Here is a 27,876-nt window from a genome sequence, read left to right on the forward strand (position 1 = left end):
CTACCTCTGGGACCCTGGTATGGTAAGATCTCTCCTTATTGTCTAGGTTGAGCGCAGTCGGTGTCGTTATTTTGTTTCTTGTAGCTGAGGGCATCACATCCAATTCATTAGTACTGAGAACAATGCAATCCAGATGGATTCCATGTCTTACTCCCAAACATGTGACTAGCTGGTAGCAGGACCAATACAAAACCATCCACGTTAGAAAAAAAAGAAAGAAAGAAAAAAGTACAATTACCTTTTTCTTCATCATTTTCTCTGCTTAATTCCGTAAAAATAGGAGTCTCCTTAGGGGGGAAGAAGGTTGAAGGTTTGGTTCAAAGTGAATTTACTATCAACATTCAATATTCCCAAATTAGGACTTGCTCCCTATGTTGCAAGGCAGCTCCAAGATACAACTCTAAAACGATGAAGATCCTAATTAAGAAATTATATGTATTGTAAATATTCTCCGATTAAGTTATTTTATAGGATTTGTAAATCTTGTGTTCACTGCTGTATCCCCCGTGCCTGGCACACAAGAGGCACCCAAAAAAGATTTATTAAAATAAATGCCTTGATCTAGTTATTCCAACCCCTGAACCACCACCATGCCCTCCCTTCTCCACTTACCCGGGTTTTGCCCATTAATTCTCCAAGACTCCTCAACCCAGGGGCTGTACATAGCTACCTCTAGACACTCCCATCCTCCCCAGGCTGCAGCCAGCAGTGCCGGCCCTCTACATGCCCCTTCCCCACCCCCTACTCTCCTCACTGCCAACCTCCAGCACTGTATTCATCACATTCAGGACAAATGGTCTGCCCATTTCTTCCCCATTAAGGACAGCCTCGTTTTAGGAAAAGGAAGCTGAGGTTTAGAAGGTGATATAATTATACAAGAGCGTGAAGTCCGTAAGTAAGGAAGAGACCCAGGTTTGTCTCAAACTCCAAAACCCGAGCTTTTAGACTCAGCCATTTTCTTTTCTCCTCCTAGTTATGGAACTAGACCTATAAAACGCAATTCTGGGCTTAAAAAAAATAAGCAGTTTTACTTCTTTGGCCCTTTTTCAGTTGCCTCTCTCAATGATACTGTTGCCCACCTGTTCTTTGCCTTCCAGACCTCTTCTCACTTGCTCTTGAATAAATTTGGCAGTTTTTTCTTCATCATCAAGGTCCTGCTTCTTCTTTTTCTCCAGTTCCAGTTGCCGGCGGATGGTTTCTGGGTCCCTGTCTATGTACTGAATATACCAGCCCTTTGGTGTCTCATCCACTTTGCACAAGCCTGAAAAAACAACCACACAAAAAAACCAGACACTATAAATTTGTATATAATGAAAGCTAAAGGTAAATATAAATGTGCTCTATCTCTGCATTATTTACTGATTCATTCAAATATATGCATTCATGCAGTACATGAATTTTCCATATTCATAATGAGATTTAGATACTTTAAGTGGAATACTTTATCTCTTTGAACAGAAAAAAAGTTATTCTGATTTTTAACGAGCTAGGTTGAGGCAACATATTTAAAAAAGGAAAACGAGTGAAAGAAGTATTATCTTGTTTAGTAATTTTTCAACTGTCTAAGTATTTAACGTCCAATGAGCACGTGATATTCTGCTAACTTAACTAAGCACAAATAGTCCACAAAAATGGAATAGAGTAACACACTGAATAAGTAATACATGGACACAAAATTTCCTTCTCTTTTCTTCTTCCCAACTTTTCATCCTATGAAGTTTAAAAGTGGAAAAAGAAGCCATAAATTGTAAAAATCTCAGTAAGAAGAAGTAACAAGTTTCCTAAAGTGAAATGAATATGGCGGTGGGTGGGGGTAGAAGAGGAGTGACAATAATCCTTAGCCTACGTGAGAGGAAACTTCAGTGATAAATCTTGGCATTGTCAAAAGAACTATTCCAGACATTGATACTTGACTGGCGTATACAAAACCAACCCTGGACTACTACGCTCCTCTCCACCAGTTTTTAATCGCCCTACCCATCCTCTTTTCTGTAAATTCACATAGAAACTATGACAACTCGTTCTCTCCCCGCCATGGAGCCCCATCACAACTATTCAAGTATGTCTTACTCTTACCTTCTCTGCCCAGCCACTTGGTAAAATCAGTCAGCGTCTCCCACTGAGTGGCATTCATATGGATGTGTTCTCGGTGGCTGATGTACTCATTGTAAACAATATTGTTGTGAACTCTCTTAGTGCCTAAGAACAAAACAGGACACTGTTGACCCTGAGCAGGTTGTAAGGTTAGGAAGTTATTATGTGCATAATGCCTAAGAAGCTCACCAAAGCGCCTCCTGAGAAGTTCTAGAAAGTCATTGCGGAATTCCCTAGGAGAGAAAAGGAAAGCATGAAGGTAATTTCTACAAACATATAGCACTACCTTCCTGAAATGTAAGCCATCGTACAGTTTGAAATCTCAAACGACATATGCAACATCTATGTGAATATCTGTTATGAATCTTTACAAACGAACAAGGAAAGAATCCCAAAAGATTATAGCTTTCAAGAATTAAAGTCAGTCAGTGTGGAGTCGAAATTTTGTCTTGGCAAATCAGCCACAGCAAAAGTGACAACACGTCTTTTGAGAGGGTCCTTAATGAAGTCTCTTAACGCTACTGACTGTGGCATAATAACTGCATTCTACTGATGATACCAGAACTGCCCTTATTCCACAAGACACTGGCATTCAATGTATCCCTCTGAACTGAGGCCACTGTATTAAGTGCTAGATAAACATAGGTGAATAAAACATAGATCTCAACCTAGGTTACAATCTAGCAGAACCAATCATAACAGAAGTCAAATTGGAAAAGAGATGTAACAAAACATCATAGAATGAATTGTGGGAGATGCCGGAGGTGATCTTTAATATGGGTGGTAAGGTATAAACAGGACTTACAAGTGAAGAGAAAGAGAAGGCCATTCCCAGCTGGTAGAGACAGGAAAGCATCACAGGTTTGAGGAATGACAATCTACTTTGGCTAACGTGGAGGGCCGCTAAAAATGAGTGTGAGAGTGGGGGTAGAACAGAAAAACTGGGAGAAGACATAGCTGGAAAATGTTACGACTAACCTTTGCAGTGCCTTGAAGGTCATATTAAAGAGGTTAGGTTTTATTCAGATGATAGGAAAGCATGAAATAATTTATTTAGGAGTTAATTAGGGAAAGTCTGTGATTTCCAGAGATAATCCTGGTGGACAGTATACAAGGAAAATTCCCAGAGTGTGGTCTCCAGACCAGCAGCATGGCCATCACCTGGGAACTGGATAGAGAAGCAAAGTCCGCAGCCCCACCCAAGGTCAAGTGAACCAGAAAGTGGGCCTGGGGTCTGCCGGCTGCCTTCACAGCCCTCAAGGTGAGGCCTCAAGGTGATTCTGCTGCACGCACTGGTCTGTGACCAGGGGCACAGACCTTGTATAGGAGGAAAAGCAGCAGGTCGGGATACCAGTGAGGAAGTCACTGAGACCCTTTAGGAGGAGATGATGAGAGAATAAAAAGGGTGTAAGTTTACGGGACACGGTAGAGGAGAACCCACGTGGGGGAATTCCCAGAGGGCTCTGAGCTTAGCAGTCTCGGGAGGCAGTGATTATTAGCCAGCGCAGAATAACCAGCAGGGGGGTGGAGAGAATTCTCAGTTCAGCTTTAGAAATGTTGAGTCTGATATAGCCTTCGGGAATATAGTTCAGAAAATAAAAAACCTATAACTCAAGACAGATGTTAGGAGTGAACATCTACATTTAGGAGTTTATGTTTATCCAAACAGAAAGGTAACAGAATAACGTAACTCATGGAGACTGTGCAGAGTGGGATAAAGGAAGCCAGGCCGGCAACCGGAAGGAGCTGGGAGAGGAAGAGGAGTTCATGCAGGAAGTGAGCTCAGAGGGAGTGGTAGGAGGGGAATCAGAAAGAATGTAAATCGGAGAGCTGTTTCAATTGAGAGTAAAGCTTACCCACTGAAGAAAGACCAAGGGAAGAAAGACTTCGGGAGACTGAGAGAGGCGGAAGTCAGCTACTGTGGACGGAGGAGTGAATGGAAGGTGACCAGGAAGGCACTGAGTGTAGACGGCTCTTGCCAGAATACCTGATATTTCCCAAAGTGCCCATGTGTACCCCGGTGGTATTCAAGATGGTTTTAGGTGGTTGACTGATAAATAATTTTTGCCTTTTTCACTGTGTTGTCTGCCTTGGTGTCATAAAAGCCATGGAGGGTACACCTACTGGCCTCTTAGCCAGGTCAAGGCAGTGGGCAGTGATGCCAAACTACCAGCAGTCAATGTATTCTTCACGGCCTGGCACGCGCAGTGAAAACCAAGGCTAGTTGCATCAGGAATGTCCTTGATAAAGCACCAAGTATTATTACTTGCATGAAATCTCAACCTTCGAGTACACACATCTTTCTAATATTCTGTGCAATAAAACGAGAATTATGAATAAAGCACTTCTGCTGCTGGACGATGGTTATCTTCAGGAAAAGCACTTGTGTGATTGTTTGAGCTGTGAGTTGAAACTTTTTCACCGAATACCATCTCTACTTGAAAGAATGACTGACATAAACTATAGTTATTCCAAATTGGATATTCAGTAGAAACTTTCTTTAAAGTATACAAAGTGAGACGGTCATGTCAAGGAAAACAACTTACAGCCATTGTTGCCAATGATAAAATTTGAGCTTTAAAGAAAAAAAATCTGAATTTTGATAAACAAATATCCACCACCATGACTTTGACATGCTTCCAAATACTTAAAGATGTTTCTCATGAAACTGATGTTGAGATTAATGAATATGATTTTATGATATTGCATAATAAAATGTATCACCATTCGGAAGATCTGTGTAAACTCAGTGAACCAACATTTTCCAAATAACCAGTGCGTGGTGTTACAAAATCATGCATGAGTACACAATCCAGAGTCAAAGTTTTCACTTTGACTCAATGTACTTTAATGTAAGAGAGTATGAAAAGTTCACTGATAGGGTTTCAAATTCCACATTGCAACTAACTTTTAAGAAATTACCACATGTTGTGTTGTGATGTAATACCAAAGAGGAATATTCAAAATTATCTGGAAAGACTACTAAAATACTCTGCCCCCCCCCCCCAAATACAACTCTATGTAAAGGCGTGGCTTTCTTAATGTGCTTCAACCAAAACATTCTGAAATAGAATGAATGCAGAAGCAGATGTGAAAATCAATTAAGTCAGACATTGCAGAGATTTGCAGAAATATAAAACAATGCTACTTTTATCACTGTTTTTAGTTTTGTTTTAGAAAACATAGTTGTTTTTCATTAAAATGTTATTTATTTTAACACATAATATGTTTGCTATTATTTTTAATGAATTAATGATTTTCAAAAATTTCTCAGTTTTAATCTACAAGTATCAATAGACATAACCCACATAAATAAAAGCTCTTGGGAATCTTCAATAATTTTTAAGACTGTAAAATTTGGTCCTAAGACCAAAAGGTCTAGAATTTTGGAAAGAGGTGGATAGAAGCAAGATTAATTATTAATAGTAATAATAATAATTAACAGCTCATATTGTGTATGGGGCATTCTTCTAAATACTTGAACAGTATTAATTCATTTCCTCTTCATATAAACCCTATGAAGGAACTATAATACTTAGAAGAGGGTACTATTTTTAGTCCCATTTTACAGATAAGGAGAGTTAAGCAGAGAAAAACAGTGGAGAGGCTCAGATTTGAAGGATTTAAAGTCAGTCTGAAAGACAGTTTCCTTTGTCTAAAGTGAAGAAAAAGAAAGGCTGAGTTGTGAGAAACTATTTTCTTAACAATTTCATACTATGATAAATTGGCAAAGGAAGACAAAAACTGAGCACAGAGATAATATAGCTATCATGTTAATATGTAAGGAATAAACAGAGCCTCCGAGATATAAAGTATTAAGCATCTATTAAATGTCCAACTGAATAAAGCTTATGAGATAAAGATGTCTTTGAGTTACTTACTCTGAAAAATAATCCATAAACTGCTGAGGATTTTCTGAAGCCAGCAATAGTTGTCTCTGATGAGATTCTGACATACAATGACACTTAAAGCCATTCTACAAAAACATAAAGGCAGTAGTTAAGTTCTGACTTAGGTCATCATAATGGGCCCTGAGTAGAAGTATATAATTAAACCCTAAAAAGCTGCTCTTTGATGATAAATTGTAAAAAATAATCAAATCACTAGCTGTAAGCACCCTATCATTAAAATTTTTTATTTTTTTTTTACAAAGTTGAATTTAGCAACCTTGCTAATCAAAGACTAATCCCCAGGATTAAAGAGACAGAAAAATAGTACTTTAGAAAACAGATATTAGTAAGAAACATTACGGGGCACAGTAGCAGAAGAGTGATTTTGTTTTTGTTATTTTTGTTATCGTTTTTGACTAAATTTAACCAATTCCTATTGAGCACCTACTTCATACAGAGTGTTATGCAAGTATTTCGAGGGATATAGTGAAATAAAATAGGTCATTAGTGAATTTCCACTAAGGAAACCATTTTTCACTCACTCTTCCTCTCCTTTATCTCATTATCCAAAATACATTAATTTTTTATTGTTATAGTTTCAACATAATGAGTAGACATTTACACCCCTCACAGAGTGATAGCCCCCCTAAGCCTACTACCTCAAAATACATTATTGCATGTTACAGAAACCTTATGTTAAACATACTAAATCTGTATCGTCTTCAGATGATTGTTAACAACATGTAAGTTTTGACTTCGTATCTGTTCTACTTACCACTTGAACCTGATTCTTCACTAGTAATAGAAATGAAAAACGTGCCTCTCCTGATCCCCATCTCAATGAACAGCACTATTCCACACCCAATCACCACGCCAGGACGAGGATGGTTTCCCAGTGTCTTCTCCTTCATCCCACTTTCCATTCGTCATTAAGTCTACTCAGCCTTCTCTGTAACCTCTTCTTGGTCCCATTGCCACTATCCTGATTTCAACACTGAATCTTGCTTAGGGTACTTTCCTAATCTTGAGTCATCCGCAGACCTCCTACAAAATTCTTGCTCATCTTTGCATCTCTCTTACTTAAATGTATCTTAAAAGGAAACTTAGTATCGGTCTCATAAATGAAACACCAGTCCCATTTTCCCCAAATTAAAAATAAGTCAAAATGAAAACAAAATGTTATTAAATCCTGGAAACCCAAGGAAGGAGGGGAATACTCTAGATCTGACCTTTCTCCCCCTCTATCTTCCAATATCGAGACAGAAGACAGAGGAGGGAATTTATAGGGGTCAACTTCTCCTCCCCCAGGCTGGACTCCCTGATAGTGAAGGGCAATGAACAGATCTGGGGGCAAAGAGGCCAAGACCATTGCAAATGCCTTAAGGAGAAGGATTAAGCATTTCTCTTCCCTTTCCTCTAGGAATTGTATTTCAGGATGACATTTGAGAATAACCCAAAACTAGCTGATGAGAAGCTCATTTTTACAAATAATTGACAGCCAATAAGAAATGCACGAAGAATTAGAAAAATAACCATTTTGCAGCTCCTAATGAAATAATTGACTCAGGCAAAGTTGCTAAAACACATGTAGGTAAAAGGTTGATGGGAAACTAGATATATGGCCATGATTCCAAAGAATCACTCCACTAGTTACTCGCTCTTGCAAGAGAGAAAATATTACTTCCTAACATTACTGGCTGTCATCTTTACTCACTCACCTTAGCACTACTGGACATATGGGCTCCCCTACGTGATGCGATATGAAATACACTGGATCATCTATGAAGTATTCTTTCCCAAAATGTTTAACCTGAACCTAATCAAGCCTTTGGATCTAAGCTCCAGTTTACAGAAACTACAAGAGTTAGGGAAAGAAGGCAAACGACAATCACAAGGAAAAAGTTCAACATATCCAGAAGGTGGGAATGCTCCCGGATAACTGACTGAATTAGTCTCTTAAGTCAATGTCAAGAAACAAATTGCGGGGAGTGAGTGCTATTCTAAATTCAGAATTTAGAGAGAATTAAAAGTCCTAATAACCTGGAGCACCGAGATTTTTAGGGCAGTGAAACAACTCTGTATTATACTATAATGGTAGCTACATGTCATTATATATTTGTCCAAACCCATTGAATGTACAGCACCAAGAGCGACCCTAATGTAAACTATGGACTTTGGTGATAATGACGTGTCAGTGTAACGTCACTGATTGTAACAAATATACCGGGGGAAGCTGTACATGTATGAAGGAAGGCAGGGTGTGTATATATGAAATCTCTGTATCTTCTCATTTTTGCAGTGACTCTAAAACAGCTCAAAACAATAAAGTCTATTTTTTTAAAGCCTTAATAACCAAATCCAATTAATAGTTTTTGATTGGATCTTAGCTTTAAAAAAAAAACTGCTTTGAAAAGCATTTGGGGGAACAAGTGAGGAAACATGAGTATGGAACATGTATCAGACAACATAAAAGAATTTTAATTTTGTTATGCGTTGATGACATATATTGTGACTCTGTAAAAAAAAATCCTGATATTTTTGAAATGCATATTTAATTATTTAGAGGTGAAATATCCTTCTGTTTATAATTTAAACTATTTTTCAAAAAAGTAAATGTGGCAAAATACTTAAAATGTTAAATCTGGGTAATAGATATATGGATGTTCATTGTACCAGTCTTCATTTTCTGTGTGAGAATTTCACCTTGACTTAAATGGAAAGAACTAAAGAGAAATGAAAGAGAATAACCATATCAATGCTATTCAATATGAGTCCCACCTAAAACATCTCATCCCTCACTTGCAGAAACACTAGATGAGATTATGCCCCTTCCCCAGTGTTCTTCCGTCCTTACCAGTTAGACCTCCAGAGGAAAATACGATGACATCACTAGTCTGCTCTTCATCACCCACATCATTAGTGGGAAAAAGTGTAAAGTCCACAGCAAGGCATACAAAGCTTTTCAAGATCTGCCCAAAGACCCCAACTCATGTTACACATAATTCATTTAAAACTCACAACAATCTTACAAGTAGGTACAGTTGTTGTTCCCACTTTATAGATAAGTAAACAGGCAGAGAGAATGTAACTTGCCCAAGACCACACAGCTAGTAAGTGGTGCGGCTGGGCTTTATAATTCTGACAGTCTGACTCGTGTCCACACCTTAACAATAATATCCTGGCACATACGAGGGGCTCAAAACATGGTTGTTAGATGAGCGGTGTACAAGAGCTTATTTCTCCTTTTTCATCTGATCCCGAAAAGAGCTGTGAACCCTAAGCAGCCTGTTTCTCCTAAGAGGCACGTCAAGTCAGAGGTGATTGTTATTTCTATTGCCCAGGCGTCCAGGCGTTTAACTATTCAGGCCTCCGTTTTATGAAAGCTTGAGTAGGATCACTTCTACAAGAACTGCAAAACCTTTTCTTATTCGTGTTTCTTTTCTTTTGGGGGCAGATTGGGGAAGACAGAGGCGTCAAAGAGCCCTGGCTCCCCACCAGGACGGGAGCTGCAGGGAGGGATGTCCCTACTGAGTGGAGTAGCTGACCCGCCCAGTGCAGACCCCATGACTAGGGACCTGAGACCCAGGCCTTCACCTCCAGCGTCAGGGACTCGAGCCAGGATTACCAGCCGGACCCGCCAGCGGAGAGGACGGGGCACGGGCATGGGCCATCCCGGGCCGCCTTACCTCGTCCCGGCACTGCTTCTGGCACATCTGGCAATACCAGCGCAGCTTCTGAAGCCCTTTGGATTTGATTCTGTTGGCGATGGCCTTCGGGGTAAGAAAATCTGACTTCCCCATCGCGACCACTGCAACGATTACTTTTTGGAACCGAGTGCCCTGCCAACCGGAAGCGGAACGGGCCTGACAGGGCTGGGCGGGACAAACACCCGCTGCGAGCCGGAAGGAGGTGGAGCCTCGGAAGGCTGAGCCCCCAAAGCTCGCGAGGTTTACCTCATCCCGGCGGCTAAAAGCGAGACTGAAGAAGAAAGCGGGTTGGGAGGGGCCGTGGGGAGTCTCCTGCGCATGCGCGGTGAGGCCTGTCTGACCGACCTTCAGCTTGGGCCAGTACCACCATGTTTTCTCGGGCGGGCGTCGTGGGGGTCTCGGCTTGGGCCGTGCAGCCGCAATGGTATGGCAGCTTGCGGTAGGAACGGGAAGGTTGCGAGGGATGGAAGAGTTCGGTGAGGGAGAAAAGGAAGCGGGTGGAAGCGAGTCGGACGGAACGGGTTGCAGGGCCTGCTCGGCCCCCAGTCCCACGGAGGCCCCGGGAAGCTCGGGCTGCAGGAAGCGCCTCCGATCCGGGAAGGGCGCGCGAAGGGACTGGAGAGACTCTCGGTCACACCACCTCTCCTGAGGCGGAGTGGGGCGGGGTGAAGGCCACGAGGAGTGGTCATCTGGGACCTCGGTATTGAGACCTTAGTCCGAATTAATTTCAGGGCGGTCCTGGATTCATTCAGCTAATAAGTACGTGCGGAGCTCCTGCTGTGTGACAGGCAGCGAGTATCACGCTATCTTTACCCGGAGCCACAAAGTAAGGGGGAGGGGAGGCCCTAAGGCAAGGTCTAGGGGAAGGTTAAGTTGTACTCGATGTCCTTGACACCTATTGAAACCCTGCAGTGCTGGGCAGAGTTTGCATGGGCCAGTGCAGAGCGGAGTAACCCTTTAAGAGCTGTTCGATTCGGCCAGAACGTTTATTAAGCACCTACCATGTCGCAGACGCTTTGCTAGGCTCTGGTGAATCAAATAAGTGCCCTCGTGGGCTGATGGTAGTTGAGGTGCAAAATGGACCTTATATATCTGTCAGTTGGCAAGGAAGGGGAAGACACCAAGCACTATCTTGAAACCATTACGCTGAAGCAGTAACCCTGCAAGGTCATAAAATTGTCCCAAGGTCCTGAAGGGGAAGAGGAGCTAGAGCTAAGTGCCGTCTGTCAACTGCCGTGCACGTTTTAAGGATTTTAAACATTGGTTCCCGAAAAAAGTTGCATATTAGAAGGCCTAGGAATAGCTAGATGAAACTTGGTTTGTGGTGGGACCGTAAAATAGGATGAAATGTCTTGAAGCTAGACAAGAATCTAGGAGAATTTCAGACACACTGTTAAGGGGTTTATTAACTGTAGTCTGTAGCAACTCCCCGTTTTTACAGTAGAGAAGAATTCTAAGATGCTACAAAAACGATTTTTGTATCCAAATTTATGTGAAGGGACTATAAGTCATTAAGTGAAATAAGTGTGGTTTTCGTTAAGCAAAGAATTTATGACAAGATTTTCAGGGTAATAAAGTAATTGTGATAATGAAATAGCTACATAAAAATGTTGGTGGATTTGCCTTGGAAGTCAGATTTCTTTTTTTCCTAATATTGAAAACAAGTATTAGTGGGAATTAAGAACTCACCTTAAGTGGACTTCTGTCGTGCAGATTGTGCCATTATTAATCACTCGGCAGACACTTGACAGTTGTTAGGTGCCTGTTGTTAGGTGCCAGATTGGCACTGTGGCGAGTGCTGAAATGTGGTGAACAGACATACGTGGTCTTGCTTCGTGGAGCGGTTCATGGATGCAGTGAGGCTCAGCAGTCAGCTCTCCTTTCCTTCCCGTCTTGCTGTGCATTCATGTCATTAGTTTTAGAACCATAAAGTGGTATCTAAGTTGATCTTTAAATGCAGAGTTCCTGAAACGAGGACAAGTATTTTACATAATACTGTGGAAATAACTTCTTTTAAAACCCTGTAAGACAATTTGAAGATCTTTTAATAAAGAGCTGTTTTGTCTAAGAGCTCACTCTCAATCTGTGACAACTACTGCCAGGACCTTAAATTGGAACCTCAATCAGCAAATAAAGGTCATGGTTCTGATCTTCATCCCTTTGGAATGTTGTTTTTAAATTGGTAGGCTATGAATATTCATCAGCCATCGGTGTTCCTCTATGGAAAGCATATTCTCTCCCCTTTTCACATTTTCTGTCACTGTCACTCCGGGTGCCTGACGTCTTTACTGCCTCTGCTGCCCCTTTGCTTCCCATTCATTATAATTGCCTTTTAAATTCAGAAATGAAAACCATATTAATGATTCACACTCCACAGAATTAATTTGAAAGGAAAGAAAAATGCTTTTGCTTTAACAGAACCAAGTGGCATTTTCTTGGTTCTCTTGGTTATTGAAAGCTTTGAAATGTACAATTTGTCATTGTTAGGTTTTGTTTCGGAGAGATTAGCATGCTAGCTTTAACTAAACATGAGTCGTACTTAAAATCATGATGAGATTATTTTAATTGTTTAAGGGATCAGAAAGTACCCCAAATTTTTATATATTAAACCTGTATTTTTAAAAACTAGCATAGAAGAAAATAAATAAGAAATCTGGGGGAAAAAGTTTCTGTTCTTCTGTCTCAAATTAGAGGACAGTACATTTCTATTCCCTAGTGTTCCACATTCTCTAAAATGGAACTATTTTATAACAGAGCAGTGGCCATAAATTGAAATATGTACATTGAAAAGGAAGGGAGATGGCATTTCAGGAGAGAAAAGGCAGATTGTCACCTGAGGCCGAGAAAGCAGATGTACAAAACGGGAGGCAGCAGGGTATGTATCAATTAAACTGCTGGGCTTTGAATCCTGACTGCCACTCACCTGGCAGTGTGACCTTAGACAGGTTACTCAGTGTCTGTCTCTAATATTACTTACCTATTAAATGGAGGTAATAATACTACACAATTAATGGGTGAATGTGAGGGCTAAATGAGTCAGTATTTGTAAAGAACTGAGGGCAGTGGAAGATATGCTGCTGTGGATCCAGACGCATCAATTGAAAAATGAGACCGAGTTTATAACTACAGCTTCTACTGTATAAAATAGAATGTAAAAAGGTTTATTGTACTTGCCAAAGAAGACTCAGTCACAGGCTGAGTCTTGGTGAAGAAGTGCAAGGGAGTTGTTTTCTGGTGAAGGGACAGGTGATGGACTTGCACACAGCCATTCTGTGTTATAATTACACATCATAATTTTGTTTTCCTTAACAATTGGTGGCTGCTGCTGCTCCCTTAATTTTTATATTATACTGCATTTATATGCTCCTTAAAATTCTTTCAGGCATCGGTAATGTCTTTGATAAATCATTCATCTAGCATCCTCTCTGACTCCTTCCACCACTGCTTTCTTCAGCTTTTCTAACAATGCTGTATAAATACAGGAGAGACTGGTAATCCACAATCTGTGATTTTTCCCACCCACTGTATTTCATACGTTTCTGGTTTCTCAAATAATCTGCTGAATGTTTCTTAAGACATGATGTAATTTTCCAGAACATAAAACTGATTCAGAACTTTATCTTTTCATTTGCAAAAATTGTATATTCATTAGATAAAACAAACTATGGTTTTCTGTACTCAAATTGTACTTAAAAAATAAAGTTGTAACATAGATTGACATCTTTAGAACTAAATGAAGGCTGAGCATCAGAGCACTTCAAAACAGGAAATTAGGCATGTGCACAGCATAAAGAATCACAAAAGATCCTACCTTGTCTGGGATACTTACAGAAACATGTGGTCATTCTGTGTTCATCCAAATATGGCATGCAATTCACATTTGTTCCCTGTCATATTCTTTGACTAGAAACTTGTATCAGTTAAATTAGAGTGTTTGCCTAAAACCATAACGTCCAAATGTCACTCTTTATATATATTTAGAATGTTGGGGGTGAAAATGTTTACACCAAAAAAAAAAAGTCATCCAAACAATGGGGTCACTTTTTTTGGGGGGGGGGGAGGGGGGTCACTTTTCAAGTGCCATTATGGAAAAATTTTAATGGAATGGTCATTATTAGGTCATATACACCTATACTTGAAATAGCAGAGTTTGTCAGGATTTGACAGCTTTAGTCTTTTCTTCTAGTGGATCCATTCTTATAACCAAACCTAATATTGTCCATATAGTCTCCTTCCTGTTATTTTCCTTATTTTTCTTTGGTTGAGTAATACCAGTAGTAAGATGTATAAGTGAAGAGATTTTTAAAGATAACTTTTGGTTATGACCTTTCAGACTTATTTTTATGCACATAAACACATATAACAAAAATGGGATCACGTATCATTTCACAACCTCATTTCTTAAATTATTAAGAGACTTTATTAGTACAGTTTTAGACTTGTAGAAAAAAATGATCATATAGTACAGGCAGTTCCATATACCCCCACCCCACTGGACAATTTCCCTACTTACTAACATCTTGCATTAGTGTAGTATATGTTCTACAATTAGTGAACCATTATTGATACATTAATAACTAAGGTGCATAGTTTCATTAACGCCACTCATTTTGTGGTACAGTTCTATGGGTTTGGACAAATGCATAATGATATGTGCCTACCATTACAGTATCATACAGAATAGTGTCACTACCCTAAAAATCTGTCCCTGAAATTCTAGTCTTATATTAATTTTTTGCTCCAAAAGACACATTAGAGCTGATTGTCCGGCTAGGTCTTATTTTTGGGGAAACAGGGTATATAACATTTACAGATTGGCTTCTTTCACTGAGCAATATGCAGTTAAGGCTGCTTTATGTCTTTTTGTGGCTTCATAGCTCATTTATTTTTACTGTTAAATAGTACTCCATTGTGTGGATGGACCAGTTTGTTTATCCATTCATTCACATTGAAGGACATCTTGGTTGCTTCCAGTTTTGGGCGATCATGAATAAAGCTTCTATAAACATTCTTGTGTTGGTTTTATGATAAGTTTTTGTGCAATTCCCTAATGACATGCCACTGAGCATGTTTTTCTATGCTAATTTGCACCTGTGTTTCTTCCTTGGTGAGGTGTCTGTTAGAATCTTTTGCCCATTTTTTAACTTGGGTCATCTTTATTGTTGAGTAGTCTGCAAATATTTCTCTCAGCGTGTGGCTTGTCTTTTCATTCTCAGTATCTTTTGAAGGGCAGAAGTTTTTTTAAATTAACAAAGTCCAGCTTATCAATTTTTTCTTTCATGGATTATGCTTGTGTTTCATCTAAAAGCTCATAGCCAAACCCAAAGCACCTAGATTTTTATAGAAGTTTTGTGTTTTGTATTTAGATCTGTGATCCATTTGGAGTTAATTTTTGTGAAATGTGTAGGGTTATTGTCTGGATTAATATTTTGCATATGGATGTACAGTGGTCCAGCACCATTTGAAGAAAAGTGTATCCTTGCTCCATTTAATTATCTTTGCTCCTTTATTAAACTTCTGTTGACTGTATATGTGTGAGTCCATTTTTGGGCTCTATTCTGATCCATTGATCTACTTGTCCATTCTTTCGCCAATACCACACTATCTTGATTACTATAACTTTATAGTAAAGTCTTGAAATCAGATAGTGTCAGTTCTCTGGCTTTATTCTTCTTCAGTATTGACTATTCTGGGTGTTTTGCCTTTCCACATAAATGTTAGTTTATTGATAAAATTAGTTTGTTGATAACTACAAAATAACTTGCTGAATTTTTTTATTGGTATTGTATTGAGTCATTAGATCAAGTTGGGAAGAATTGCGATCTTAGCAACATTGAATCTTCCTACCCATGAATATAGGATCTCTCTCCATTGATTTAGATTCTTAATTTCTTTTGTCAGTTTTGTAGTCTTCCTCATATAAATCTTATACATATTTTGTTAGATTTATATGTCTTTTGTATGTTTTTTTATTGTGATAAATATCTGTATATATGTAAACTATCATAACCATTTTTAAGTCTACAGTCTGTGGTACTGTTTTTTTTAACTTGAAACGCAAGTTGTTCATAGCTTGTATAAAAGGAAGCAATTGACTGTTGTTACATATTAACCTTGTATCCTGCAACCTTACCACAGTTGGTTATTAGCACCAGGCTTTTTTTTGGCTGATTCTTTGGTATTTTCTACATAGACAATCATATCTATGAACAAAGACAGCTTTATGTCTTCCCTCCCGGTCTGTATACCTTTTATTTCTTTTTCTTGTCTTATTGCATCTTCTAGGACATCCAATATGATGTTACGTAGGAGTGGTGAGAGAGGACATCCCTGTCTTGCTCACAGTCTTAGGGAGAAAGCTGCGAGTTTCTCACCAGTAAACCATAGGGTGTTTTTTTTTTGGTAGATGTTCTTTATTGGGTTGAAAACTTTCTCCTCTATTCTTAATTTGCTAAGAGGTGTTGATCATGAAAGGGTGTTAGATTTAGTCAAATATTTTTTCTGCATCTATTGATCATATGATTTTTCTTTAACCTATTGATGTGGTGGATAGTATTTGATTTTTGAATGATGAACCAGCCTTGCGTACCCGGAATAAATCCCACTTGGTCGTGGTGTATGATTCTTTTTAATTAATACATTGTTGGATTCAATTTGCTAATATTTTGTTGAGGGTTTTTACATCTATGTTTATGAGAGATATTGTTCTCTAATTGACATTTCTTATACTGTATTTATGTGGCTTTGGTATTAGGCTAATGCTGGGCTCATGGAATTAGGAATGATCCCTCTGCTTCTAATCTGTTTCCTTTTTTCCTTCTTTTTTTTGGGGGGGAGGGTTGGGGCATCAACTACCACGTTTACTGATAGTTACAAATCTGCATCTCAAATCTCAGAACATGTTGGACGTGTTCTTACATGTCGTTACATATTTCTCAGAACTGTTGGACATTTCCACCTGGTTGCATGATCTGTTTAACTATATCATATTGAAAATTCATTATCTCGGGGGATATCACCCCCACCCAGTTTATCTATCTTGGTTAATAACACTGTCCACTCAGGTCATTGAATTAGAAAACTTTGGGTCATTCTTATCGTTTTCCTTTTCACTCTTAATAAGTTGCTCTCAAATCTAGTCTTGTTGCTTTGCCAACATCTCAGTCCAGTTTCTTCTCTTGTCTGGAAGCTGCAGCGGCCCCTTATTTAGTCCCCATGTCATCGGGATTCCAGTGTCATTTTGTGGTTTTCACTGCTGTCCAAGATACTTCACTGAAAAACTCAACTGATTTGTGGATTTATAAACATTTATCATTTCCCTACTACCTATCAAATAATATTTGAACTTACTAACCCATCCTTTGTCTCCAGCTTCAAAACTACCCTGTTCCTGGGAATGCCCTCCTTAAATCCTCCTTCTTTATACACAAATTTACTGATTCTTGGATTCTCCCAGGCAACAGAGGTGCTTTGTGTAGATTTAAGGGCTGAAAGGTCATTTATATTTGATGACATGTTGTCTTCCCCATTAGAGTGGGGATCCTCTCATGTTTACCTTCTATTAACATTGCATTTAAGTCATATCATTTTGACTTTTATACATTGGCACTTTAATTTTAAAGACTATAGAAGAATAATGTAAATTGTATGTCAATCTAAATTTTCATGAATCTTGTTTCTGAGATAATAGTATGCTTCTTGTGATTAGAGAACATATTCTGGAAGACAGTGGCTGCTTGAACTGTTTATTGAATTGAGTTGGAAGAATTAAGAGTCGGTTTAAATAAACAGTGTTTTCACACATTTCATCATGTTAGGATGTATAAGAGTTATTTGGAAAGGTTTTGGTGAACTGAGAAAATCAAGGAAAGCTTTTTGACCTTGAGAGTTGGATACCCTACCAAGGGCAAGGACTTTTCTGTTGGGGACACAATACAGGCCAAGACATGGAGGTGGGAACAGAGCATGTGAATGCCTTGTGAGTTCAGTGAAAGGTTCATGTTAGTTGGGTAAATAAAATAAGGCCTTTGACAAAGGATGTGGTATAAGTATTAAGGAATTTAAAAATACAGGGTGCCAAAAAAATGTATACACATTTTAAGGAAGGGAAAACTATCAAAATTATAATACAATGAATGATGCTAGCATTCATTTGATTGCTACTGTAATTCAACTTCGAAAAGTAATACATAGATAACATATCTTAAAATGTGTACATTTTTTTTTGGCACTCCGGGTATATATATATATACACACACATTGAAAGTTCTATATTTGAATGATTCTCTATGGGGCGTTCTTTAAATAAACATTAACTTTGAATGTTTTTCTTGTATAAATGGAGTTATTTTTCAAAAAATTAAAATATTTTTAAAACCTTTATTCTCAGGATCCAAGTTCGAAATATGGCAACTTTGAAAGATAGTAAGTACTTGATCTCAATATGTGAAATAAGAAAAACTAAATTTTGACAAATAAAAATATTTTCAAAAATATGCTTCTTTAGCCTGTTACATATTTGGTCAAAACTGATAAAATAAATCTGTATCATATGTGGGACACTGAACTTGTTTCACATGCTGATTCTATTATCTGTAGAATGATAATAAGTAAGAAAAGCAACACTATTTGAGTATATATAAAATGTTACAGACTATATGGTTAAAGGCCATTTTCAATAGCATTTAATGTTTCAAATGTATAATTTACTGTTCTCTGATGTTGTCATTTTGCTTGTCTGGTCCAAGTAGCAGCTAGGTTTGACCTTTTATTAGTTAGTACTCATTCTAACATTAAGCCTAGTTTAGCATCATGCCGTTAAATGATGGGCTGAATGCTAATTATTCTACCTTGCAGTGTAGAAAAGTTTTCAGTAAATTTACAAATGAAATTATAACTCTTGTATCTTAACACAGCACTTCTGTTTTTCAGTTACCAGGCGACTAAAGTCAATCAAAAACATCCAGAAAATTACCAAGTCTATGAAAATGGTAGCGGCAGCTAAATATGCCCGAGCAGAGAGGGAGCTGAAGCCAGCTCGAGTGTATGGAACAGGATCCCTGGGTAAGAGAGGCGTGTAATGCACAGTATGGAGAAGTACGTATTTAACAAAATCACGACTAGGGACGTATTTAATGCTTCCCACAATGGTAGGCCAGTTCTGAGTATTTTACATGTTCTCATTCTTCACAGCAGCCCTATGAGGGGAGGAACTGTTAGAGTCCTGCTTTGCAGATGAGAAAACTGAAGCACCGTGACAACAAGTAACTTGCCCAAGGTCACATACTGAACTTTTTAAATATTCTGAAGGTTCCTAGATTGTTCAGTGTACCGCCAAAAGAACTTAGAAACATAGTGCATCAAATTCTAATGCTTGATTTCATCCTGTGAAATTGTGGTATTTTAGGACTGCCAGAGGGGCACGGGGTACCCTGTAGTGGAGGGTTGACCTACTGGGCATGGATATGGCTCGTGAATACATGAGTGCAGTGGTTTTTTGTTGTTGTGGTGGTGGTTTTTTTGTTTGTTTGTTTGTTTTTAAATACAGTGTTTATACATCAACTGTAAAGAAGGTGAAATTACCTTGTATAGTGGTTTTCTTGCGCTCTTCCATAGTTTTTAAACATGCATTTACACGGCTAAAGAAAATTTTGCATGAGAAAATCATAGGGCAGGAGGCCTCAGTGGAAATGGCTCCTTGCTTTAAAATGCCATACTTAGTTTCACCTAGAGTAGAATTGGCAAGTTAGATTTTAGCAATCCTTGTCAGCTCTAGCCATTTGCTCTCATGATTCCCCTTTTCTGCCCAGACAATTCTATGCATCTATTTGGTGGCTCAGTAAATGTTGGTTGGTAATTACTCTCTAGCCTATTGATGGGATAAAGGAAAGGCACTCTACTATTTAACTTTCTTGCTGACATGAATAAGTATAGTACATTTGTTTCCCTCCCAAAGTCTATTACCACAAAGTTGTCTAATAAAGAAGAAAGTGGCTGAGATATCTGATTGGAGTATTTGTGGTAAAATACTAAAAATCCAAGTTGAGGCTGCCAGTCAGCCTCTATAAAGTCCTTCAAACTGAAAAAAAAAAAAAATTTAACTGATATATTGTAAATGGCTAATCATTTAAAATATTTAAAAATGTAAACCAGGCATTTTATGCTGTACATTATAAAATATAAAGAGACTTAAAAGAAATATTCTCCTCATTCCACTGCACTTTGGAGTTGAGTATTTACTTCTCTCTGCTTTGTATGGGGGGCCTTGGTACTGAAATCTGAGAATCATGGCTCTGTAAGGGTAGTGGCAGGAATTTTGTTGAAACGGGTGGATGTGGCGGCCACGAAGATGCTCCTTGCAACTGCAGTGAGCACCAGCTGCGGAAGTCCACCCTGCGTTTGTGACCCGGCCATGCTGGGCACAGGCTGGACACAGGCAGGCATATTCCTGGGAGACTTGGGGCTCCCAGCAGCCTTACTGAACTTCCTTAAATTGCACAGTGCTCAGCAAAGCTGCCACCCACCCTTTCTTCTCTCTTCTTCCCACTGCTCCGACCTGCATCGAGGTATCATGGCTCTCCTGACTTCCTGTTTTCTCTCACAGTCATTTCTCCTAGTGAAGTCCATGTATATTTCATTTCATCCTACTGAATCCTCTCTTGGCCCTGCTTCTTAGAAAATTAGACCAACAAAGTGAGGTTGTTAAAGTAATCCCTAAAATACAGTGGCATCATTTTATCGTCAACAGTTTTTATAAGAGCTTGATAATGCAGATTATATGAGCAGTTGGTAAATATTTGCTTTGTACTTTTTTGGTTGTATACTGAAGATTTGCATTCTTTTGGAGTCTGATATCTAGATAAGTTGGTACCTCTATAATTCTGGCCTCTTTACAAGTTCTTTAATTGTACTAGAGGTTTCTTTTAGTCCATATTTAAGATAAAGTGGCCATTAACGGGCTCTTAGGAACCTTTGTCATATAGAGATGCTTTTCATCCTGATTGTAAATGGAATAAATACATGGGCGCTTTTGATTATGTTAGTCAAGTGCCATCTAAATTTAAATGCATCGTTTTGAAAACAGCCAGCTGTTTTATAAATTAGGGCTTATTATTGTATTTCGTATAAATTACATATAAAAAATTCTTGGTTCTTTTTGTTTGTTTTTAAGCTCTGTATGAAAAGGCTGATATTAAGGGGCCTGAAGACAAGAAGAAACACCTCCTTATCGGAGTGTCCTCAGATCGAGGGCTCTGCGGGGCTATCCACTCCTCGGTTGCTAAACAGATCAAAAGCGAGGTGGCTACGCTCACAGCAGCTGGGAAAGAAGTGAAGATTGTTGGAGTTGGTGATAAAATCAGGGGTATACTTCATAGGTAATTTAACATAGTTTGTTTAAAAGGGTGACAGCATGACTAAATGGAAGTTTCTTTGATAGTTTATTTAAGCAAGGTGCCTGTTTGGGTTACCTATTTTATACTCAAGAGATTTTTGTTTATTTTTCCAGAGCACATTAGAATATATAGATTTCCTCTATTCTCTATTTGTCTTTTGTTTATTCATCCAAACCATACATGGGATGCAGTAGGAATGTCACAAGCCTCTGACATTTTAAAAAATGAGGACTGAACTCGGAGGAGCTGTCATAACCTGGGAATGTCCGAAATGAACAACAGTTTATTAGGATTAGAAGGAGAGAGAGAACAGCACAGAGAAATAGAAAACAAGAAAGGCCTGATTACTGGTCCTTAGTTCTTTGCAGGTGCTGAAGAAATCACCATAAATGGGTGGAACACTTAATTCAGTGAACACCCCCCCCAAAAGAATTGACCCATAGCAATACTATTTCTTGTTCCATGTGTTTTCTTAGCAGAAATATACTATTACACTATTTTATGTGACCTCTTCCTTTTCTTGTAGGACTCATTCTGACCAGTTCTTGGTGACATTCAAAGAAGTGGGAAGAAAACCCCCTACTTTTGGAGATGCATCAGTCATTGCCCTGGAATTATTAAATTCTGGATATGAATTTGACGAAGGATCTATTGTCTTTAATCGATTCAGGCAAGAAAATTTTAGAAATCAAAGCTTTTTTATGTTTATGTTCATATTTTAAAATAACTCTGCTTAACAGTTGAAAAGTTATTGGTTTGAAATTTACATTTGCTTTTGTCATTTCTAGGTCTGTCATCTCCTACAAGACAGACGAAAAGCCCATCTTTTCCCTTAATACCATTGCAAGTGCCGGTAAGTAGTTTTTGTATGGCAAGTATTTTTCCATGTAGAAAGGAGAGATTTGAACATTTAGGAAAATAGTATTTGTCAGGATGGCCTGTTTCAGCGGTAACAAAATGCCATTGGGCCGTTTCTATCACGAACTATTAATGGCTTCCATGATGTCTTAATCCATGCGTTGCTTGTCGACTTACTCCATTCCTTCATTAATTGAACAAGTAAGTAACTGTTGAGGGCCATCATTACACAGGTTTTCTGTCCTCGGGGACTGAAGAGCCTAGCTAGAAATTTGCTTCGCAGTCTGTGTATGTGAAGTATACCTAACTGCAATACAGTCCAAAGCTCTAGCACAGAGATTTGAATAAATTCACAGCTCATTTACATTGACCCAGTCGGTTCTTCTGTCCTGTTGTTTGAATAAAGTCACCATTGCTCTGTGAAGCATCCTAGAAGCAATATTCTGGACCTGATTTTATTTTCCTAACGCATTTTCCCCTTCTGTATATCATATTTCATTAAGATGTACACTCTTACATTTTTAACATGCCTCAAATTGGGGTGCTTCTCCCTGTCAATGGCATGTCATTATTAATTGGCTATGTTATTTTCTTTCTTAATGGTACATCAAATGTGATTATAATCCATAGCATCTTAAATTGGATGAATTATAGTACTGTTTGCACAGCTTTACCCAAATGAATGAATTTTGGAGTGTCCTGCGAAATTTCTGCCACGTGATTGCTGAAGTTCACATCAGCCTCAAATTTCCCCAGTCTTCCATGTTCATGGAAACGGTTTCCCTCTGTGAAGGGTGATTGACTGACTGACACCAGATTCTCCAATAATCAAAAGGCTGAACTGGAATTTTTGTATTACACTAGACTACTCTTAGCTCTTAATTTCTTTATTGAAAAAACCATTTATTGATCGTTTGCTGGCTTTGTGCCAGGCAGTTAGCTAGATGCTATCTAGAAGGCTTCATAACTGTGAAATGTAGACTATAAAGTAGAATATCCAATGCTTTGTACATTTAAAATTGGCTGTAATGTACGATGTGGAAATAGATGGAAAGCTGAGGAATGAGTCTTTTGACCTATCTTACATTTACTTCTGCTTTTTAATTATGAAGGATTTTTATAATAGTAAGCTGTTTTGATTAAATCGTTCTTGTACTGTATAGCTTCAGAGATATTTATCACTTGTTTTAACAGAGAGCATGAGCATCTACGATGATATCGATGCTGACGTGCTGCAGAATTACCAAGAATACAGTCTGGCCAACATCATCTACTATTCTCTGAAGGAATCCACCACGAGCGAGCAGAGCGCCAGGATGACAGCCATGGACAACGCTAGCAAGAATGCTTGTAAGCACAGTGGGCTGCGGAGGGAACGGCTGAGAAACAGGGGAGCGTGGCTGAGACCCTCACATGAAAAGCAGGACCATTCTTTAAGTAGACCAGGAAGCAAGAGAGCTAGGAATTGGGCCTGGGATCCGCTACTGCTTCTGTGAAAGTTTTGACCAAATACCATCTCTTTCTTTGAATTTGCTCTTCTGAAAAGATAGAAAAATAATACTCTCTGCCTTAAAGGAAGTAGGTATTATTATTCCGTAGGCAGTAAGTCTGCCAGTACTTTGAAAACATATCCCATGGAAGATTTAAAAATATCTACTTGAAATGTTTCAAGCGGCCAGTTTTAGTACTCCACTGCCGTCACCCCCCACTCCCACCCCCCAAATAAAAGAACAGAATTTCTTAAATTAAGCAACATATGTCTATGGATATGTTAAAAAAGAAGTTATTCTTTTCTACTTTTAGATTTTGTTATCTGTCTTTTTGTTCTCTTGTAGCTGAGATGATTGACAAATTGACTTTGACTTTCAACCGCACTCGCCAAGCTGTCATCACAAAAGAGTTGATTGAAATCATCTCGGGTGCTGCGGCCCTGTAAGTAACTGCAGGTTCCCTTTAGAGAGTTTGTTTTCATCTCCGTGTCTGCTGACTTAACCTTTGGATGCTTGAGTTGGGGGTTTATTTTGTCTGTTAAAGATGAAATAAATGATCCATTACTTAATTTTGTAACCTCATTCTTAGGATAAGAAAATTTCGTGAAAATAGGATTTCTGGTTTATTCTGGTTGTTTCAGGCTTAGTTTCTTCTTTTTAGAAATCTATATATTGGTAGTTTCCACTTTTCCTAAAGCTTTTGGAATGAGGATGTGAATAATTCACTATCACTTATAAAACCTGTCTTTGGAACCTAAAAACATTATAAACCAAACTTTCTGAGTTATAGGACTGGTTTTGGGTTTGGTTTTACATAAATCTGTAAATCGCTGAGTGGTAATAGGGTCCAGGAATTTTTTAATTATTGAAATTTCTATATCAGTACCATAAGATAGTGTACCACTTTCAAGGAAATTTCTCGTTGCCTAGATATGTTAATGTTTGTAAAACCAGGGTTAAGATAATGGGAATTCTACTCAAAAAGTTATTAAACTGCACACTCACTATATGCAAAGTACAATGCTAGGTAGGCGCAGTGTTAAAAGCATTTATGTTCTGATCGGATAAAAAATGCAGATAATTGTGATGAAGGATAAAACGTGTAGTAAGTTATCTTTGACTCATTCTTTCTCCCCTCTTACCAACTGGTCACCAAGCTCCCTACGTTTTGCTTTCCAAATAGCCCTTGACTCTTCCCCCTTTCTGCCCACTCAGTGCAGATCGTTGTCATCATTCCTCTCCTGAATTAAAAAAGATATGTCTTGGGAGCCTCTGACATGCCGGACCCTGTGCTAGGCACTGACGATGTCATGGTGATGGTATTTCCCCTCAGAGAGCTCACAGCCTTAACAGGGAAGACGGACGTTATGTTAGAAACTGCAGTAGAATGAACGGGGGCAGCAGACTGCGGCCCAGAGCTAAGAATGGTTTTCACATTTTAATGGCTTATAACAAGAGAGACAATATGGCCACAAAGCCTAAACTATTTACTATCTAGCCCTTTACAGAAAACATTTGCTTACCCTGTGACAGAGTGGTATGAGGAAGATGACAACCCATTCTCTCACATAATCCTGGAAAATCAGCTTGGCTTGACACATGCGAACCTGTAGTCTAGTCACTTCCCACTGCCATTTCTCACTTCCCTTGAACTTCAGCCACACTAAGCTACTGCCAGTTCTGCAAACACATCACGTTCTTTTGCCTTCAGAGTGGCACGTGCTCGTGCCTGAAATGCCACTTTTCCGTCCCCTTGCACCCTTGGTTCTTCTGCCTGACTCCTGTATGTCCTTCCAGAGCAGGGAGAATCCTTCCCTCCAGAAAAGCCTCCTGCATGGTTTGGGGGTGAGGGGGTGGGGTAACCTTTCTTTGGCACTGTGTGCTTCCTTTTCTCAGCACTTACATTTTATTAGGAATTGCCTTTTTATTTGTCTCTGTGGTCCTGCCACTAGGGAGGGACCACGTCTTCTCACTTTTGTAGCCCTGTCACCTAGCACGTACTTCTTCAATAAATGTTAAGTGACTGAATGACATGCCATAAGTATCTTAAGAACTGGAAGTTCAGAAGAAAGAGGAATAACATTTTATTGAGTGTGCGAAAACATAGGTCCATGTTTAAGAATCAGGGAAAGCTTTATCACTAAGGTGAAATTTAAAGTTGTCCTTAAGTATAGTCTCTCAAGGACAGAAACAGGGCGAATGCCAGAGAGCCAGACAAAAGTGATGGAGACCATCTGCGAAGTTATTAGTTTAGTTCATCGGCTTTGCTGGCCTAAGACTTCTTCCTTCTTTTACTCTCCTTTCTGAGATGACACTTCAAGACTAAGCCATCTCAGCCAGTCACTAATGTTCTCTTAGCATCATAGAGTGCAGTGTGACAATGAGTGGCCCTGCCACTTAGTATCTTGATAAACTTGGTTAAGATACTCTGCAGCTCAGTTTTGTCATCTGTTTTCTTGGATGGCAAGTGAGGGAAGGCCTGAGGGAAACAACTGCATTCTGAAGGTTCAGGGCTGTGAGATCCAGAGAACCAAGGTTGTGTTTTTGCTCTTGAGAAAGGAATGCGGGGGCACGAGTTCCGCAGAATTGAGGACCAGGGTTTTTCTGGATTAGGAATGTGGGAAGCCTGCCTACGAAGTAGCAAAATCAAGGGAAAGGACGAGAGGGTGATTAGGACATAAAAACTGAGAATTAAAAAAAGAATTCCAATAATTGGAAATTGACTAATAAATTTTCGCTTTCTAGAAAGGTTGTCCATATTCTGTATAAAAAGTTAGCTGTGTCGTCCCAAAGTTGGATTGTTTATATGAATGGACTTGACTTGCATATTCTCTAACCTATCAGTTATTCTGGGTGAAGACTTTAATATTTAACAGAAACACATTTGGCTTTTTAGTAATAAAATTAAAAAGCATGAATAAGTCATAATATTTGATGTGCCAAGTACTAGTTGCCAGCCTAAAAATTTTAAATACGTTGTATGCTATCTGTATAGAAAAAGTAGTGATTTTAATCATATATTCAGTCTTGCCTACTTGCATGAACATGGTTTTATTGCTTGTAACCAGATTTAAAATATATCTTTTTTATAATAATCACTGAATCTGTTTTAAAGGAGTATTTTGGTAAGTATGTGATGTACTCAAAATAACAAGTGAGGAAATAGACGTTTTTTAGTTGGAAAGTGGACATGATTAACTAGCATGGATTGCTTCTTAACCAGCTTGTTTTGTGTTTGTCTTTTTCTTTTAACACAATAATTAGGAATTAATGAAAATCAAGTTTCATCCTCAAACAAGAGGTAAAGTGGTGATATTTCACATTCTCCCCACACCCCTTGAGAAAAGACACCCCGCCAGCTGTAACTGAAGATAACTGAGCAAGTGACACAGGTTCTGAGAGGTTTAGATTGTTAAGTCTATTTACAGTAGCCAGCTGGTTGGGGCATGTGGGTAATGCTGGGGGGCTTTTGTTCTTGGACTTGTTAAGTAAACCTTAAGGATAGAGAATTAGCATTATTTTGAGATATTAAATATAGATTGGTGAAGAGTGGTGGTTCTCAAACTTTATGGTTTCGGGACCCCTGACTGTCTGACTCAACAACAAAAACAAAACAGCTGGATTCTCATCTATTTTTGTCCATTCTGTTCTGATATCACACTCTGGAAAACTCCACCATATTCTCTTGAGAAAGAGAATAAAACCGTCAAACAACATTATTATGAAAATAGTCTGGCCCTCACGGACCCTGTGGAAGGGTCCCCAGACCAAAATCTGAGAACCATTACTTTAGAGTACCATTTTGTTACGTAAAGTCAGTTCTCTAAACCCCACTTAACTATGTATTATCTCTTGATGTCATTATTTTCTCAGAAGAAGTATTGATTGATTTTTATTTGTTCTGTACTTTGTTTTTCAGGTAAAGAAGGAAAATTCAGCCAGTTAATTTTGTTTTTAGTTTACTGCTGTCCTGGTCAGAAGAAATTATTGGTCTAATTGTTGAAATTACCAAAGACAGCAAGATATTTGTAAATTATCTTACAATAAACAACTTACAATAAGAAAGTCCTGTCTTTCTTGGTATATAAGAACAGTTACAGTTTTCAAAATGAGATGTTAAAATATTTAAAGCTATTAACATGCTACTACCGTGTTTCCCAGAAAATAAGACCTAGCCAAACATTCAGCTCTAATGTGTCCTTTGGAGCAAAAATTAATATAAGATGCCGTGTTGGGGCTAGCCCGGTGGCTCAGGTGGTTGGAGCTCAGTGCTCCTAACTCCGAGGGCTGCCAGTTCGATTCCCACATGGGCCAGTGGGCTCTTAACCACAAGGTTGCCAGTTCGATTCCTCGACTCTCGCAAGGGATGGTGGGCTGTGCCCCCTGCAACTAGCAACGGCAAGTGGAACCTGGAGCTGAGCTGAGCTGCGCCCTCCACAACTAA

The 27,876-nt window shown here is 38.8% G+C and overlaps 2 protein-coding genes across 6 annotated transcripts in view; one reads left to right on the top strand and one right to left on the bottom strand.

Moving 5' to 3' along the window:
* The window catches only part of KIN (Kin17 DNA and RNA binding protein), a 27,837-nt gene extending 16,181 nt beyond the window's left edge, over positions 1–11,656 (bottom strand). The window contains exons 1-6 of one of the 3 annotated variants that reach the window (XM_019738216.3): positions 11,381–11,656; positions 5,976–6,070; positions 2,284–2,327; positions 2,077–2,199; positions 1,080–1,261; positions 239–287 (exon numbers count right to left, since the gene is read on the bottom strand). In XM_019738216.3, coding sequence (XP_019593775.1) covers positions 239–287; positions 1,080–1,261; positions 2,077–2,199; positions 2,284–2,327; positions 5,976–6,049 — 472 coding nt within the window. In that variant the 5' untranslated portion in view covers positions 6,050–6,070; positions 11,381–11,656. Of the gene's footprint in view, positions 1–238; positions 288–1,079; positions 1,262–2,076; positions 2,200–2,283; positions 2,328–5,975; positions 6,071–9,670; positions 9,856–11,380 lie in introns of those variants that run through there. The other 2 variants (XM_019738214.3, XM_019738212.3) reach the window with 2 other exon arrangements.
* Positions 9,977–27,497, top strand: ATP5F1C (ATP synthase F1 subunit gamma). Of its 3 annotated transcripts, XM_019738217.3 has the most exons (10): positions 9,978–10,115; positions 18,081–18,115; positions 18,623–18,754; positions 20,862–21,066; positions 21,611–21,754; positions 21,873–21,937; positions 23,137–23,292; positions 23,778–23,874; positions 26,697–26,733; positions 27,352–27,497. In XM_019738217.3, exons 1-9 carry the CDS (start codon positions 10,060–10,062, stop codon positions 26,701–26,703), a joined length of 897 nt encoding a protein of 298 aa, XP_019593776.1. In that variant the 5' UTR covers positions 9,978–10,059; the 3' UTR covers positions 26,704–26,733; positions 27,352–27,497. The 3 variants fall into 3 exon arrangements, with proteins under 3 accessions (XP_019593777.1, XP_019593776.1, XP_019593778.1); XM_019738218.3 differs by lacking the exon at positions 26,697–26,733 and having other exon boundaries at positions 9,977–10,115; XM_019738219.3 differs by lacking the exons at positions 26,697–26,733; positions 27,352–27,497 and having other exon boundaries at positions 23,778–23,878.
* The last annotated feature ends 379 nt before the right edge of the window (positions 27,498–27,876 follow it).

This window comes from Rhinolophus sinicus, chromosome 1, assembly GCF_057876585.1.
Source record: "Rhinolophus sinicus isolate RSI-liver-muscle chromosome 1, RSI-T2T, whole genome shotgun sequence".
In the NCBI taxonomy this organism is placed as follows: Eukaryota; Metazoa; Chordata; class Mammalia; order Chiroptera; family Rhinolophidae; genus Rhinolophus; species Rhinolophus sinicus.

Bases quoted from the DNA above. Each gene is read 5' to 3' on its own strand.
- ATP5F1C (XM_019738217.3), top strand. From the start codon at position 10,060: ATGTTTTCTCGGGCGGGCGTCGTGGGGGTCTCGGCTTGGGCCGTGCAG. The intron at 18,755-20,861 runs GTAAGAGAGGCG...TTTGTTTTTAAG, and splicing joins GTATGGAACAGGATCCCTGG to CTCTGTATGAAAAGGCTGAT. The intron at 21,938-23,136 runs GTAAGTAGTTTT...TTGTTTTAACAG, and splicing joins TAATACCATTGCAAGTGCCG to AGAGCATGAGCATCTACGAT.